Genomic DNA, 15,988 nt, shown 5'->3' with positions numbered 1-15,988 from the left:
GTGGGAGTATGACATCTACAGGCCTATTGTTGCACTGCAAACATTTATTAGCCTCGTTTATCATACAATGTATGAGAATATAAATTTCTATTCACTTGTGTGATTAAATATTACTATTTTTAATGACATTCATATGCAGGTGCAATGGGAAGTGTGAATAATACAGTACATTCCTACGAAACACATGTAAATTAATAAGAAGTGTCAAACGTCTTGAATCTGAAGCTTGGGCAGCATTTAAATGTGAAATTAACAGTTTTGCTTTGTCAAGTGGTAATAAAGAAACTTTAGTACATTTTAAACTTAAACTTTAGGCTATTCCTGACGCTGTCAAAGTCTCTGCAGTTTAAGTTGAATGGATCTGCCACGTATTTGCATTCTTTATCCGAACGAATTCAGTTTCTGCTCGTTAATTTAAGCTTTGACAACGCTTCCATGTACAGACTTGGTGCTAGCTGTGTGAAAAAAATATAGGTAAACGGCTAGGTTAAACAGAAGAGCGTTCAAGCTCGCTACTCCGCGTATCAACTGTGTGACGCGCGTGCACGCGAAGGGGAGAATGATTTGTCCGAGGAGTCACATTTCGGTACAACACCGGTAAGTGCACTCGCTCATTATAAACATTTAAAAACAACATTATATATTTTATAATCTGACATTCATTGCACCCGCTGTTATATAATCTGTCCAGTGCATATGCTGTTAAGGTAAGATTTATTTTAATTACAGTGCACATTAAAGAACTCACGCTGGGAGATCCGTCAGTACAAGAGAAACTCACGCGCGAAAAGGTTAAACTGCAATGCATCGATTACAAAATGTAATAATGAATTATAATGACTTTAATAATACCCAGTGTGTTACAGAGGCTGCCTTTACAAGCGCACTCTCGCAACAGATACTGGGTGCGTGACTGAGGAAAAAAGGCACAAACTTAAATTAAGACAGTTTATGCTATTGAGTTCGGATAGCATGTATCCATAAAAGCAAAACACTGTAAGTTAATTGTTGTTAACTTTTCTTCTCCAACTATGATATATTATGCATATTGTGGAATATTTGAGGAAACACTTGAAAATGTATAGGCTGCGTTTTTACTACATTTTAGTGGTTTAGTAAATGTTCTTCTTGTGATATGTAAATCTATTACGAATTATCAGCGGTCTACTTACTGTCTGCATCATGTCACACATATTATCCTTTATTTATATAGGCTCAATAATGAACATAACATAATATTATTTTTATTTTATTACTTCCCAAACATACAAAGAATGTTCAAAAAAGGTTTTAAATCTTCAGTTGTGCGTTCATCCATTCAACACAATGCATAACTTACCCACAATAATTTTTTTTTAACCAATTAATGTAAATAAAAACTGGTGTATTTTTATAAATGTTCTCTGTATTGTGCAAATTGTACCACCATTTAGTGTCTATCATATTTTGGAAAATAATGATGAATCTTTTTTTTTTTTTTGGAGGAATAATTAAGCCTCATACAGTGTTTTTATATTAACAGGGCTACTTACATTTAAAAAAAATAATTCAGTCAAACTAAACAGAGTTTTAAAAAGATGTGTGTGTGTGTGTGTGTGTGTGTGTATATATTTCACCAAAAATAAATTGATGCAATTGCTGTTAATTGTGATATTTCACTTAATTGTACTTTAGTTCGTGCACACCCAGTTTTCTCTTGGCACAGCCGAAGTCTTGTTTCTGGCAAGACAATGGAACACAATGTCAAGCACATACAAAGGAGGTTCATACAAAGGCATCTGCATACTCAGAGATTCATAACATGGCTTCTGCTTAATGTGTAAAGAAAAATATGTGGAGTAAAGCATACATATACATATAGTTGTGATCCTGAGTCATTTACAACATCATGAAATGAATGAATGATAGTGTGATAGTGTAATATATTGCATTAACACAAGGGCATGTGGCTTGAAACCTCTGGACTCCTGACAACGAAAGGGGGTGGGGTGGCATTTGTAACGCTAGAAATATAAACACAAAAACGGTGTGCAACAGAGATATATTAGTCCGTGCAGCGCATGGTCACCAAGAGTAAACGTTTCACTTTTGCCTTTCCAAAGGTCCCCCTCTAGTTAGGGCCCTTGTTATTCAGATCAAAGGTTATCCTTGGTCCGACGCCCCTTGTGCACAAGTGCAGGGTACTCAACTTAGTAATTACTTACATGTCTTTACATAGTGTCAAATAGAAAGTATTTTTGTGGTCACAGAAAACTTTTAAACATAAAAAATGGGGCAATTACTCAGAATATTCTTTGAAATGTTGTATTCATCCAGGTCATTACCCCACATACCACATGACATTTTGCTTAAAGCATTCATATTTCTATTTTGCCACATAATACAGAGCATTTCTTTAATAAACTAAAATGAAAGGGCAAATTGCATGCAAGACTAAACCTAATACAGAATGCTGATATGCATGCATTTTTTTTTTCAATAAATCTTGCTTGCTGTTCATTGCATTTTTATAATTAATTATTTGGATTTTTTTCTCAAATGTTAAAGGTAGTGCCCTGAAATTTTAGGTTAATTTAACTTCAGAAATAAATACTAATGAATGGAAAACTGTTATCTGTGTCAGATCAATCTTTTTGTTTTACACCTAAAAGCAGGGTTCATACTTGAGGTGCTTGAAGTACTTCAATTTGGCTTTTTTAAATTTAAGACCTTGAAAACAGCCTTTTTTTTTTTTTACCAAGAGGTGCTAAAAAGAATTTGAATTGTAAAAAAGTTAAATGTATTTATTTGTTGTATCCTTCGTAACCGCTTTATGTGAGCGTGCTCTGGTGGGGACACGAGACATGCAGTGCTTGTGTGTAGAGGTGAACACTGGATTGTGGGCACTTTTTCTACACATAGGGCTGGTCGTGTGACAGAGCTGCCAGAGAATGGGCGCACAGACGCATTTGTGGGCGCTTTCATTGACTCTGACGCTCGAGTGGTTCAGTAACCGCTTTATGAGAGCATGCTCTGATAGGGGCACGGGATGTGTTATGCTTGTGTGTAGGGGTGAACACTGGGTTGTGGGCACATTTTCTACACATAAGACATGTTTGCTCTTTACAAGATTTATTTGGGTCACCGTGAAAACGGCGTTTGAGTGCAGGCAAGCGGGCAGTGTCACCGGCTTGTTGGCTGCTAAATTCACCACTGCAGTAGCCTGAGAGAAGGGGACTGACAGGGGCTAAGCTTTGACGGTGGTCCGGCCGCGGCGGGACTGAGCCGTCGTTTGTTCAACACAGTTAGGAAGACTTCAGCTGCTCGGGTTTCAGCGTTACCTTAGATCGAGGCCCGCGGGGGGGCGGCGGTCTGCGGCGGCTGTCTGAGCGCGATCGAGGGCGGCCGCCCTGTCGACGCTGAGAAGTCTGAGTTTGTTGAACTGGGCGCTGTGAAGAGGCTCGTGCAGGAGGCTGATCACGTGAGCAGCCTGCAGAGGAGCTAGCGTGACGCGGCAGGAAGAGGTTCATGGCTTGGGTGGCTTTCTGGACTTCTGAGAAGCGGTCAACAATGCCACTCACCGCGGAGCCGGAGAGACCGGTCGGAGAGAGCGGTGCGTTGAGGAACGTGGAGCGCTCTGCTTCTCCCATGTCGGCTAGTGTTAGCCACAAGTGTCTCTCGGTCACAGTCAGCGAGGCCATGCACTTCCCTAGAGCTTGGGCTGCAGCTTTGGTAGCCGAAGGGCGAGGTCTGTCGCGCCGTAGATCAGTAACAGCCTCTGGGTGCCTGCCTTTCTCATCCCACTCCCGAAGAAGGTCTGCTTGTAGGATCTGTAAAACGGCCATTGAGTGCAGAGCAGATGCGGCTTGGCCGGCGGCGGAATAGGCGCAGCCAACATAGGCGGAAGTCGCTCTGCAGGCCTTAGACGGGAGCACAGGCTTGGAACGCCATCTCGCGGAGGGCGGACAAAGGTGTGCTGCTACCGAGTCCTCGACCGGGGGGATGGAGGAGTAGCCTCTCTCAGTGGCGCCGTCCACCGACGCGAGAGAGGTGGAGACGTGGGAACGGGACCTGGCTGAAAAAGGAGCGTTCCACGACTTTGCAAGCTCCGTGTGTAATTCTGGCAGGAAGGGAGCAGCCCGGGCCGCGGGTGTAGAGCGGCGATGGCTTTGAAGAAAGCAGCCGTCGAGTCTGTTGGGTGCCTGCTCAGGGGCGGTGACCACTCGAGCCTGAGGCGGTCGACGGCCTGTGTGAGGAGGCGTGTTAACTCCCCTTCGACTCGGCGCGGGTCCTGCTGGATTCCTGGGCCGAGGAGGAGGCTTGGGAGCCTGACCACTCCTCGCTGTCCGAGCCATGATGGAACAGCGGCCCTTATCCTCCGCCTCTTCATCCGAGATGGCAGCAGCGCTGCCGCTCGGCGGCAACTGCGCGTCCCGGGGGGGCGGGGAGGGTGAAAACGATGCTCGAGGGAGAGGCTCCGGCGAGGCAGTCGCTTCAAACACAGTTTCCGGCAGCCTTTGTGAGCGGCGCTTCTTCCTGCGCGGCTGAAGGTAAGGCGGCGCGGCGGTTTCTGCTTTGAGCGCTTCGAATCGAGCCCGCAGGGTCCACATCGGTAGCTCCTCGCAGAAATATAGGTCATATACATGAGTGTCCCCACTCACCCGAGCACCACGCGTGAGTGGGAACACGGCTCTTGAGCCAGCGCTGGAGAGGACGCATGTGCAACAATCCTAGCTGGAGTACCGCCGATGCCGAGGCCATGAGACCGAGCATTCTTTGAAATCGTTTGACGGGGACGTGTGCACCCGTTCTGAATGATGTTGCAAGGCGTCGAATAGAGAGCGCGCGCTCTGATGAGAGGCGCGCTGTCATCTGCACTCTAGCACTATTCCCAGAAAAGAGATATTCTGGCTGGGGGATAGCACGCTCTTTGCAAAATTGATTCTCAGACCCAGGCATTCTAGATGGCTGATAATCCAAGATCTGTGCGTCGTTAACTGACCCTCTGATTGTGCTATGATTAGCCAATCGTCGAGGTAATTCAGTATTCGTACTCCCGCTGTCTCAGGGGAAAGTGCCGCGTCCATACATTTCGGTGAATGTACGGGGGCCAATGATAGGCCGAATGGTAGTACTGTGTACTGGTATGACTGTCCCTCGAAAGCGAATCTCAGAAAAGGCCTGTGATGAGGCGCTATCGGAATGTGAAAGTAAGCGTCTTTCAAATCCACTGATAGAAACCAATCACCGGGGCGAACTTGCGCGAGGATATGTTTGGTTGTTAACATTCTGAACGAGCGAATCACTAAAGCTTTGTTCAGATGTCTGAGATCTAGGATGGGGCGGAGGCCACCGTCCTTTTTCGGGACGAGAAAATAGTGGCTGTAAAAACCCGCCTTGCTCATAGAGGGAGGAACAGTTTCTATAGCACCCTTCTCTATCAGTTTGAGCACCTCGGTGCGTAGAACATGTGACACATCTTTCCTCACTTTCGTCTCGACCACCGCTGAAAAGCGGGGTGGTCTGCGATCGAATTGAAGTGAGTAACCGTGTTTTATTATGTTCAAAACCCATTTCGGCATGTCGGGGATTTTTTCCCAGGCTTTTGCTCGCACAGATATGGGCTGAATGCTGGCTGGGGGCATGTCGCAGTGACGTATGGGCCCCACCGGCAAATTGCCTTGTGCTAACACTGAGTTTACAGCTCTCAGAGGCGCAGGTGCACGCTGAGCAGCCGTGTTGAGTGCCGATTGCAGGGGTGCGTGTGAGAGTACAGGCATGCGCGCTATCTCCGAAATGCTTGCAGCATGAGTCGGAGAAATGCTTGAAACTGTATGGACAGAGTTTTCGGGTGGGGGTGCATACATCGTAATAGGCACGCGCGCCACATTCATGAAGCTTCCCGCTTTTAGCGGGGAGTCTCTTGGCTCGCGCATCGCATCTGTGATGTTTACGGCATGAGACAGAGAACTGTTTGAAACTGTATGGGCAGCACTTATGGGTGGGGGTGCATATACTGTAGTAGGCACGCGCACCACTTTCATAAAGTCTTCCGCTCGCGGTGGGGTTTTTTTGGCTATGCATACAGTGTTTGTGTGTAGGGGTGCATGCAGGACAGCAGGCACGCGCGCTACATTTATAGAATTTCCCGCTTTTACTGGGGAAGTGTTTATAACTGTGGGAACAGTGCTTGTGTGTAGTGGTGCATACATGACAATAGGCACACGATCTACATTTATTGGACGTCCAGCCATGAGCTGGGGAAGTATTTGGCACTGTTTGGACAGTACTGGTATGTGGGAATGCGCACTTTAGTGTGGACATGTGAACCCTTAGTGACACAGGCAGAAAATGACTCTTTTCGTGATTTCTGTGTGTCGCCGTTAAAACGGCGTTTGATTGCAGGTGAGCGAGTTCTGTGACTGGCCCATTGACTGCTGTACAGACATTTCCAACCGCCTAATGGGTAATGTTTTACATGTTTTAGAGAGAGTGGTCCGGCCTTTGCGAGACACGTACTCTCTCTTTTTCTTCCTATTGCTAGGAAGACTTACGAGGCTCCGGGTTCAGCACGATCTTGGGCCGAGGACCTCGTTGCTCAGGCGGCTTTCTTCGGCCAGCGGAACGCGAGCGGCGTCGAGCGTCCGTTTCAGGTCTGCTCTTTGGCTTTTGGGAGACGGGAGGGGCCGCCCTGGCTCACTGCTGCTGCTGAGGCGGTCTCTGGTGAGACGAGCTGGAGCGCTTGGGCAGGAAGTGATGCATAGCTTGCGAATCCTTCCGGGCCTCAGTGAAGCGTTCAGCGAATTCTTTTACCGCTGATCTGAACAGGCTGCTTGGAGCGATAGGCGCGTCAAGGAATGGTGCCTTATCCGCGTCCTTCATCTCCGTTAGCGTCAGCCACAGATGGCCCTCAAGGACAGTCAAGTTAGCCATGGCCCGGCCGATGGATTGGGCTGTGGCCTTCGTGGCTCGCAGGGCTACGTCAGTGGTGCTGCGCAGGTCCTTGAAAGCCTCAGGTTCAGGTCCAGACTCGTCCATGGTGCGGAGAAGTTTGGCCTGGTAAACTTGTAAAACCGCCATTGAATGAAGCGCTGACGCAGCTTGGCGGCGGCGGCGTATTGCGCGACCGGTGAGAGCTGAGGTGGATCTGCAGGGCTTCGAGGGATGAGAAGCTTTGGCTTTCCATCCGGCGGTGGAGGGTGGGCACAGATGGTTGGCCACAGCCTCCTCGAGGGGCGGAGTTCCCTCGTAGCCTTTTTCTCTTGCGCCGTCCACTGAGGAGAGCGAGGAAGAAAAAGAAGGCTTCAGGCGAGCAGAGTCGCGGGGCTTTCCACGACTCGTGAGTTCAGTCGTGCACTTTGGGGAAGAAAGGAGAGGGTCTCTGTCGAGGGGCCTGCCGGCGCCCCTGCAGGAACCACTCGTCCAGCCGGCTGCGGGCGGGTTCTTCCGGAGAAGACCAGTCGAGCCCGAGGTCTTCCACGGCTTTGGACAGGATGCGGACGATCTCAGAGTCCATGCTGGTGCCCGTGCTCGTGTCCGCTGATGTCGATGGCGCGGGGTCGAAACTCGAGCCCGGCCAGTCGTCGGATGCAGCGTCAACAGAGAGGCTGTCATCCTTTTCATCGTCGTTCCCTGACGTGCCGAACGAGACGAGACCCACCGCTCTGCTGGAGGGGTGCTGGTCCGCCTTCATAAAATGGACTGGCGGCGGGGAGATCTCAGGTAGCGGTGAAGCACGCGGGGACTGGGCCGGCGTGACGTCACCGAAGTCTACGTGCTCTGGCAGCCTCTATGAGCGGCGTTTTTTCTTGCGCGGCTCGAACGGAGGGGGCGGCAGCACGGTGGAAGCAGGCTCGTTTGCGGCGAAAGCGGCAAAGCGAGCGCGCAGCTCGGCGAGGCCCAGGGAGTCACATTCGGGGCATCCGCCCTGAATGAGAGCAGCTTCTGCGTGGTCCGGTCCCAGGCAGCGAGTGCAAATGATGTGACGATCCCCATCAGGAAGAGGGCCTCTGCACGAGGCGCAGGCTGAAGGCATTTGCAACAACGCCTTGGAAAATTACTCTTTTACTAAAAAAGCGTCGCAGAGGCAAGCGCTTGCAGTAAAAGGATATAGCGTTGCGCGCCGGATGGCGTAGCAGAAGGCTTCGAAGGCGGCTGAAGGCGCCGGCGTCCTCTTTAGCGGTCCTGCTTTAGGCTTTTCGACGGCGGGCGAAAGACTCCAACAATCCGGAGGATCCAGCGAAGAACAGGTCTTTGCTGAAGGAGATTAAATCTAAAGAACTCTCATGACGGGGCACCTAATATATAGCCCTAAGCCACGCCCATCTTGGCGGGCTCTGAGCGCGCGCCCATTGGTTGCGCGTTCAGAGTCGCCCCGTCATTAGTTCGAGCAAGTTGCTGCAGCACAGCCAATGACCGAGCTGCCTCGCTCTTTTGTTGATAGTTAGTTTAGTTCTTTAACTTTAGTTAGAGGATTGTTTTTTTTGTTATATTTAGTTTTTTGATTTAAGCACCACTCTCTTGCTCCCTCCTCTCCACCAGATTGTCTGTTGATCTGATTCTTCTGGCTATGTTGTATTACCTTATGATTTTATTATATTACTATTTCACTACTACTTCACTTTATTGCAGTTGAAGAATTAAACAACCTTTTCAACTAAATTGTGGGTTGTTGTCTAATCCTTTTCTTTTGCAATTCCCATACCATATTGACACACATGAGCGCAAAACTTTGTTATGTCTAATAACATTCCTAGATAAATAACATCTATAACGAGGGACGTAAAAGTTTTACATAAAGACTTCAATATTTCTCGAGAAACAGAGTTTTCCCATAGCGTAAGCTACTTACGCAATAGGAGAGACCTCTCGATAGGGAACTGTAGATAGAACTGAATTGCTCATGACGTCATAATAGTGAAGCCACTGCGCCCATAGACATATAAATACATGTATTTATATGTCTATGACTGCACCGCTATATTGCTTTGCCAAAATATTCCAATGACTTAAAAATTCTAATTTCAGCAAGTAAACAATAGTCATTCAATCACTCATTTTATATCTGAAATCTGCACGTGCGTCCATACAATGCAAATGTCATACACATGTATTTATTTAAAGTCAGGAATTGTTCCTGTTTCTTGAAAGCCTGAGCCGGTTATGTAGATCTGTATCAAACAGTATCCACCTCTAACAAACTAAATCAGCGAACAGTTCAGCTGAATAAAAACATGTTCACTGAAACTGAGATAAGATACAAACAGATATTTTCAGACTTTTTTCATGTGTTTGTTCAGAATAACTTGTTTTATGTTTTCATGAAATGTGCCTCCCAGTCACTTGAATAAAGAGCCTGTGCTCTCCCTTCCTTTATCACATGTGCTGCACAAAGAAAGGGACACACACAACAAGCAAAGTTGGTTCAAATTAAACTGATAAACTAGATTTAAATGGCAAAAGAACATGTATTTATGACAAGTATCCAAGTATGACTACAAAGAGCACTTCAACATAAAATATTCACAAATATGTGTTTATGCAACAGCCAATTAGAAGCTGCCAGATTCAAATCAGCACTGACACACAGCACGGAACAAACGCCCGTCATTCATATCTGCACAAATATCGAATCATACAGTCTTTTCAAGCATATAGGCCTAAGTTTATTTTCAAATTCATCCAAATGGTCACCAAAGTACCACGATAAAAAGTCAAACGCGACCATCCGATGCAGGGGAATTTATACCCAACTCATGAAAAAGTCCCTTTCAGGGTAAGGACGTATACTTGTGGACAGTTCTGCCACTTCCTTTGGTGATACCGGGGCAGGTGATCCGCATATATCTTCACTATATTATCCATAACAAGCAAATTAGAAATTAAACATGATTGTCACTAGAGGGTGAAACGCAACTGCATGTTGGAGACGGTGAAACGGGGGTGTTTTTGCCAGTGATCTATGAGTTTGGGCATACCAAGACAGCCGCTAGAACACTTCCGGTGGCTTCACCTTTTGTTGGCAGTTTACTGTTGCATCAGCGATCCAGTTCTTATATATATATATATATATATATATTTATTAAAATGGCAACTGTTGAATTCCGGCAAGCTCTATACAGCGAAGCGCATATAATTTTTCATTTAATGTTTATTGGGTTAAGTTTTAAGTATCATTATCATAAGGTGTAAATAATTATCATAAGGTGTAAATCAGTTCGTGGCTGAAGCGGTGTATAGATGTTGATTTCACATTGCATCTGATATTTTTCAAAGCGCTGATCAGTATGGGACTCTCACAAATTATTATTATTATTAAATGAGAATTTAAAAACATATTTTATAGATCCTGCTGTGGCGTATTTCCAGTCACAATTACAAATCTTTGCAACAATCAGTTTAAATTAAAAATAATTACTTGAATAAAAATGTCTTAAGTGATTTGTAAAACTTTCTGAGGTTTGAATGCAGATCATTGGAGGGTTCTGTTTTCTCTGTCAAGTGTCCCCTCATGGAAAGAAAGCTTTGTGTCTCACAGAAAAAAAGGTAGTGAATGACAACATTTGCAATTTTGGTCAGTTCCTCTCATAAAGCTGTTGTTTGTCTTTAGAAAATAGGGAACACAGTTCGAGTCACATGAAGTACCTTTTAAGGTTCTTTATTCACTTTTGTGGGAAACCAAAATGCATTTTAAGGCTGCGGAGTTGTTATAAGTGGTATTTTATATTTTATTTAAAATTAACAAATGAAGAACTGGTATGATGAATGAAATCTCTTGCCTTGAAAATGAATAAAAATGTGCCTGAAAATTTTCACTTTGAAGCCTGGAAAAGACGGTGTTGAAATGTCTAAGATTGCCAGTGTGAATCACTCAAACAGACCCAAAAAAGTGTACTAAATTGTGGAAGTTTCACATGATCATGTCACTGTACTTTTGTCTTCTGTAACCTGTGGCATTTATTATGTATTTAAAGTCACAGAATAAACAGTATTATATCGTTTATGGCTTCATTTAAAGCTTTAGTAATATATATCAGCCATTTCAATAAGCCGATTTATTTGAGTGCGAAAGGTAATCAGATTCTAGAATTACATTAAAGACTAAGTGCAGAAAAAATGAGGTATGGCATTGTTCCATGACAACACATCTGAATAGTTCTGTCTTCTGTCTAACCCGATAGAGAAGTTATCAAAGACCCTTTCAAAGCGAATCAGTCTATGGCGCCGACAGCTATCTTGGGAATGCTTCCGTGCAGCATGTTTACAAGTGGAATAAAAGTACAGCTCATATCTACTTGAATGGGGAAATTCCAAAATCTCCAAAATGGTTCGTCAAGATTTCTATAAAAAAAATACATTTCAAATCAGTAGTAAAATCTGACAGTTGTCTTTCTTTAGCTCAGATAATGATAAAAATAGTATTTTTCAAGCTAATCCAGCATGTTCACGTTTTCAAGGTTACTGTCTGTATCTGAAAGGTGATTGGCTCTTTTATGTGCAAAGTGGGACTTCCTCTTCTACATCCGCCATATTGGGTGTTCCAGTTTTTCCTATTCATTTTAATACAAGGGCAATGTCTCGGGCTAAATTGTTTCTGGTAGTTATGCTTAAGCAGTAGCTATTTTAGGTTATTTATGTAAAAGAGTATATGAAAAAAAAAATGCTTAAAGAGTTGTACACACCCTGTACCCCCCAAAAATTATCATTTTTGTAGAGGACTGGACTGCTATATAAAAGAAATGTCTCATTGGCAATTAAATGCTATGCTAGATTGTTGGACTTAAAGTAGTAACCACAACATTGAAAACCACTGTGTGGAGTTTCAAAATTGTGGCATGTTAGCCAGGTCAGAAATAAAATTAGACATGTATTATTGCAATTGAGCTGTTGCAGAGATGGGGAATTACATAAGCACTGGTTTTAATTTCTGGATGAGAACATTACATGTCTCCTTTCCATTACTTGCTTATTTCGAAAAATACAGCAGTATTTATTAGATAAAAAAAGTTAAAACATACATATAGAAAATGTTATTTTGCATTAGTACTACATACTGTGCATTTCCATAGCAAAATAAATTAACTTACAGAGCCTACTTCTTACAAACTTTTACATATTTTAAAAAACAAATATGATAAAATTAATCTCAGTTGAAAATGGTCAGTATACTGTTTGAACTCCTGTGTCTTGTACACTTTGTTTAGTTTTGAATGTAATTGGTTTAATTTCTCTGAACATTGAACTCAAATGCAGTAACAAAGACTGTGTTCGAAACCAGAAAAATCCCTCCTTCATAGGCAATATGCAGAGGTAGAAAGGCATCGAGGCATGTCCAAACATCATGTCTGTTAAGATGCCTCCATGTGGCCTAATTTTGAAGGCAGCTTAAATGTGTCCTTTGCTCCCTAAGATATCTCACAATCCTGTACATGCAGTTGGGTGGCTGGAATATTATATATATATATATATATATTTATATTTTACATTATATGACTAGAGATCACTTGAATTTGTTCAATAGATTATTGGACATAATGCTTTGGTGCCTTAGAAGTCCGTCTGAAACCATCTAGGGGGTACCTTTATACAAAAACCCTGTCTGATAAGTAATTGACTTACTGGGCAACAAGGCATCTAGCTGTCTAAGGTTTCGGACACAGCCAAAATGTGATGCTCATGCCTTATACAGCGGCCAATCACATTGTAAATGAAGTGCCATTGTCATAATTTGAGCCATCGACAGACCTCCGTGAAGAAAGGTATAATTCAGTGGTAACACGTGACGAGCGCCGTGCTGACATGTACTTCTTTCCAAAGCACCAGATGTCCTGTAAGACCTTACGGAAATGGTTTCTGAAGTTCACCCCGATGAATGCATACAGCAAGGGGTTCAGACAAGAGTGGAGGTAAGCCAGACTTCTTGTGATGGTCATGGCCAACTCTACGGCTTCGTCATGGCTGCAATTCTGCTCACTGAACATGTTGATGGTATAATATAATAGTGCTATATTGTAAGGCATATGGCAGGCCACAAACACAAGCACCACAGTGAAGACCACACGCACAGCTTTGTGTCTTTGAAAGTTCTTGACTTGAAGGAGGGTGATGATGACACTGGAGTAACAGAAACCCATAATCAGCAATGGTAAGCAGAAACCCACTGCTACCTGAGAGCTTGGCACCATGATTTTCATAGTACGTGACGTTTCGTTTGAATTAAATCTGAAAAAGCACACAAATGGTGTATCGTTGTCCTCGGTGCTGTTATATAGGTTGAATTCAACAGAGCTGGGCTGATACCGTTCATAAAATATTAATGTGGGAAGGGACAGGGCAAAGGCCAGTAACCAGACAGCTGTACATATGAGGCGGCTGTAAAGCAGGGTACTAGACCGCAGCCGGTATGACCTGCGGGCCTGCACGATGGCGAGGTAGCGGTCTCCACTTATGCAAGCTAGGAGCAACATGCCGCTATACAAGTTGATACTATAGACACAACGCAGCAGCTTGCAGGACCAATTCCCCATGGCCCAGTCATGCTGTTCACTATAGATGATCAAAGGCAGAGCCACCACAAACAGGATGTCAGCGACGGCCACGTTCAGTAGGTAAACGTCCGTCATAGACTTGGTTCGCTTGTAGAGGGCATAGGTCAAAATTACCAGGGTGTTGCCGATAAAACCAACCAAGCAAATGATGGGGTGAATGAATAACTGGAGGATGTTGTCAATGTTCTGTTTGTGGTCCACTGAACACGGCTCCTCAATATCTTCATAGGCAGTTTGTAGATATCCTTCACTGTAGCTATAATCAGAAGTCATTTTTCCTCTGTATTGAGAAAAGAACTGAATTTGTAACAGCGGTAAAATAATACAACTTTAAATCTGAGCTCACATAAAGATGCAATATGAAATCTAAAGTACAAGTTAAAATGTAAACATTTTATTTTCAAACTGAATTAGTAAATCACTTGATCGTATGGCTTTGGAATATATAAAAATTACATGACATCAATGTAAAAAAAACAATAAAATTATAACAGTAACCAGAGTTGGGTGTAATAAGTAACTGTAATCTAATTACTTCAATTAAAGTTATTTTAAGTGCATTACTTGGTTACACATATTTCTAAAATATTTTTTTTTGATATATAATACATTTAAACAAATTAATCCATTTATGTTTTTGTGACAATTGAAGGGTGTACGATAGGGAAACAAGGAGGAACATTATTTTGAATTCGATCAGCGACAAAGCAAAAACATTTCTATGACAAGTTTTAAAAAGTAACTTAAAATTATTTATTTGTAGTGGATTACATTTCTAAACCATTTACATGACACTGACAGTAACACGCAATAAAAATATTTGCTTTAATTTGTCCAAATAATTTAAAAGTATGTCATTCCTGTAATCAGAATCGGTTCATGTCATAATTTAACTATTTTATAATATTCAGTGTCATAGTTTATACTACATAATGTAGTACAGATGCTCAAAGCAGAAATTATTGGTGTGAATAACTGGATAGATTAGGTGCAAATACTTCACTCCACACCTGGAGAGAAAAAAAAACATTTTCAGTGTCGCTTTGTACTTTGTAGACATTTAACCTTTACAAAGAGGAAATCCGCAAAAAATCAGGTCACATACATGCTGTATAAGCCACTAAAATATTCAATGCAAATTACATATTTATTGAGCCTTTAGACTTTAAGAGGATGCTTGCAGAGTATAAAATAATGCAGCCATTCTTATCCATCCAAATCACCTAAGCTTGAGATTTTGTGCATTCACTCAGCTACTAATTTTCTTTCAAGCAACAAGTTTTAAAAATTAGACATGTGGTAACATGTCATCCTCATACATTCAAGAAACATCTCCTATGATATACCTAAAAATAAAGTGCAATAGAATTAAAAATGACACCAAAAATACTACAAAAGTTATGATGCAATTTATGTAGCAAGCATCTTTATCATGCATGTCAGTTGATAATTCAATGAGATAGACAAAGCTGTACAAATGTACAGTGAAAACGTGTACTTATGTGGCAAAGGACAGTTTAAGGAAATGAGGAATAAAAATACTGTTCAAGATTTTTTTTTTTTTTCTACAGAATTATTACTAGCAAAAGAATTACAAATTTTCTGAAATAAACTATATTGAATTATTTTAAACGTCCTTTGACTTTTGATATGTCTTTATAATATTTCATAAAATTACTTTATTTTTGAACAGCAAAGTACACCTAATCTTTCCACTAAACTGTATTGAGCCAACATATTTATTCAATTATACGGTTTTACTTCAAATAAGTACAGATCCTGCACACTAAAACCTTCCAATTAAAATGGAAACAAATTGATTCAAGTTTGTTTCATCCAACAAAAAGCTAATCTAAGTAATATATCTTCCAGTCTGACTTTTTAAACATAACTATGCATTAAAAAAAGGTCACACATTTTATTTCACTGTTTCCAAAAATAAATTAATATTGTATGTGACTTGCGGAAAAGCAAAATGACTTACCGGTCTCTAAATAAACAAGTCTTCTGGAATGCAGTGTGAGAATACTTCAGATGAGGAAATACTGCTTGAGTAGGGCACTGCTACACAATAAGAATGATAAATATCTGACCTGCTTAGCAGAAGGAAGTTTCCACTGATGTTTAAAGAGTATTGTATAAAAGCATTCTGTAGGGTGTGTGAGAGAGACAATCAAAGTTATCCGACACGTCTACTTCAGTAGCTGCTTTCATATAAAAGGTTGATGTTACGCCTCAAATGCAGCCAGCCAATAGAACAGTTTAGCTCTGTTGTTTATACATGGTTCAAAGAGCCCTCATTGCAGTTCACATGCCTAAACACTTTCACGGACACTAAATCTATTACTCTATATTACCCAATGCACAATTTCTTATTTTTTTAAAATTACACATTCACTTCACTTACGACGCGGGTTTTAGTAGTTCATAACCTTTTCCTTCCGTCTTTCATTAATTAAAAT

The 15,988-nt window shown here is 42.5% G+C and overlaps 1 protein-coding gene across 1 annotated transcript; it reads right to left on the bottom strand.

Annotated features, from left to right (window-relative positions):
• Positions 1-11,372: 11,372 nt before the first annotated feature.
• Positions 11,373-15,987, bottom strand: LOC127624045 (C-C chemokine receptor type 6-like). The gene is made up of 2 exons (XM_052098663.1): positions 15,511-15,987; positions 11,373-13,806 (listed from the first exon to the last, which is right to left on the bottom strand). The coding sequence occupies exon 2, from the start codon at positions 13,797-13,799 to the stop codon at positions 12,675-12,677; it is 1,125 nt and encodes a 374-aa protein (XP_051954623.1). The 5' UTR covers positions 13,800-13,806; positions 15,511-15,987; the 3' UTR covers positions 11,373-12,674.
• Between the last annotated feature and the right edge of the window lies 1 nt (position 15,988).

This window comes from Xyrauchen texanus, chromosome 30 (genome assembly GCF_025860055.1).
Source record: "Xyrauchen texanus isolate HMW12.3.18 chromosome 30, RBS_HiC_50CHRs, whole genome shotgun sequence".
Classification (NCBI taxonomy): domain Eukaryota; kingdom Metazoa; phylum Chordata; class Actinopteri; order Cypriniformes; family Catostomidae; genus Xyrauchen; species Xyrauchen texanus.
Note: the sequence above shows the minus strand (reverse complement) of the source record. Positions and strands in the feature narration are given on the sequence as shown.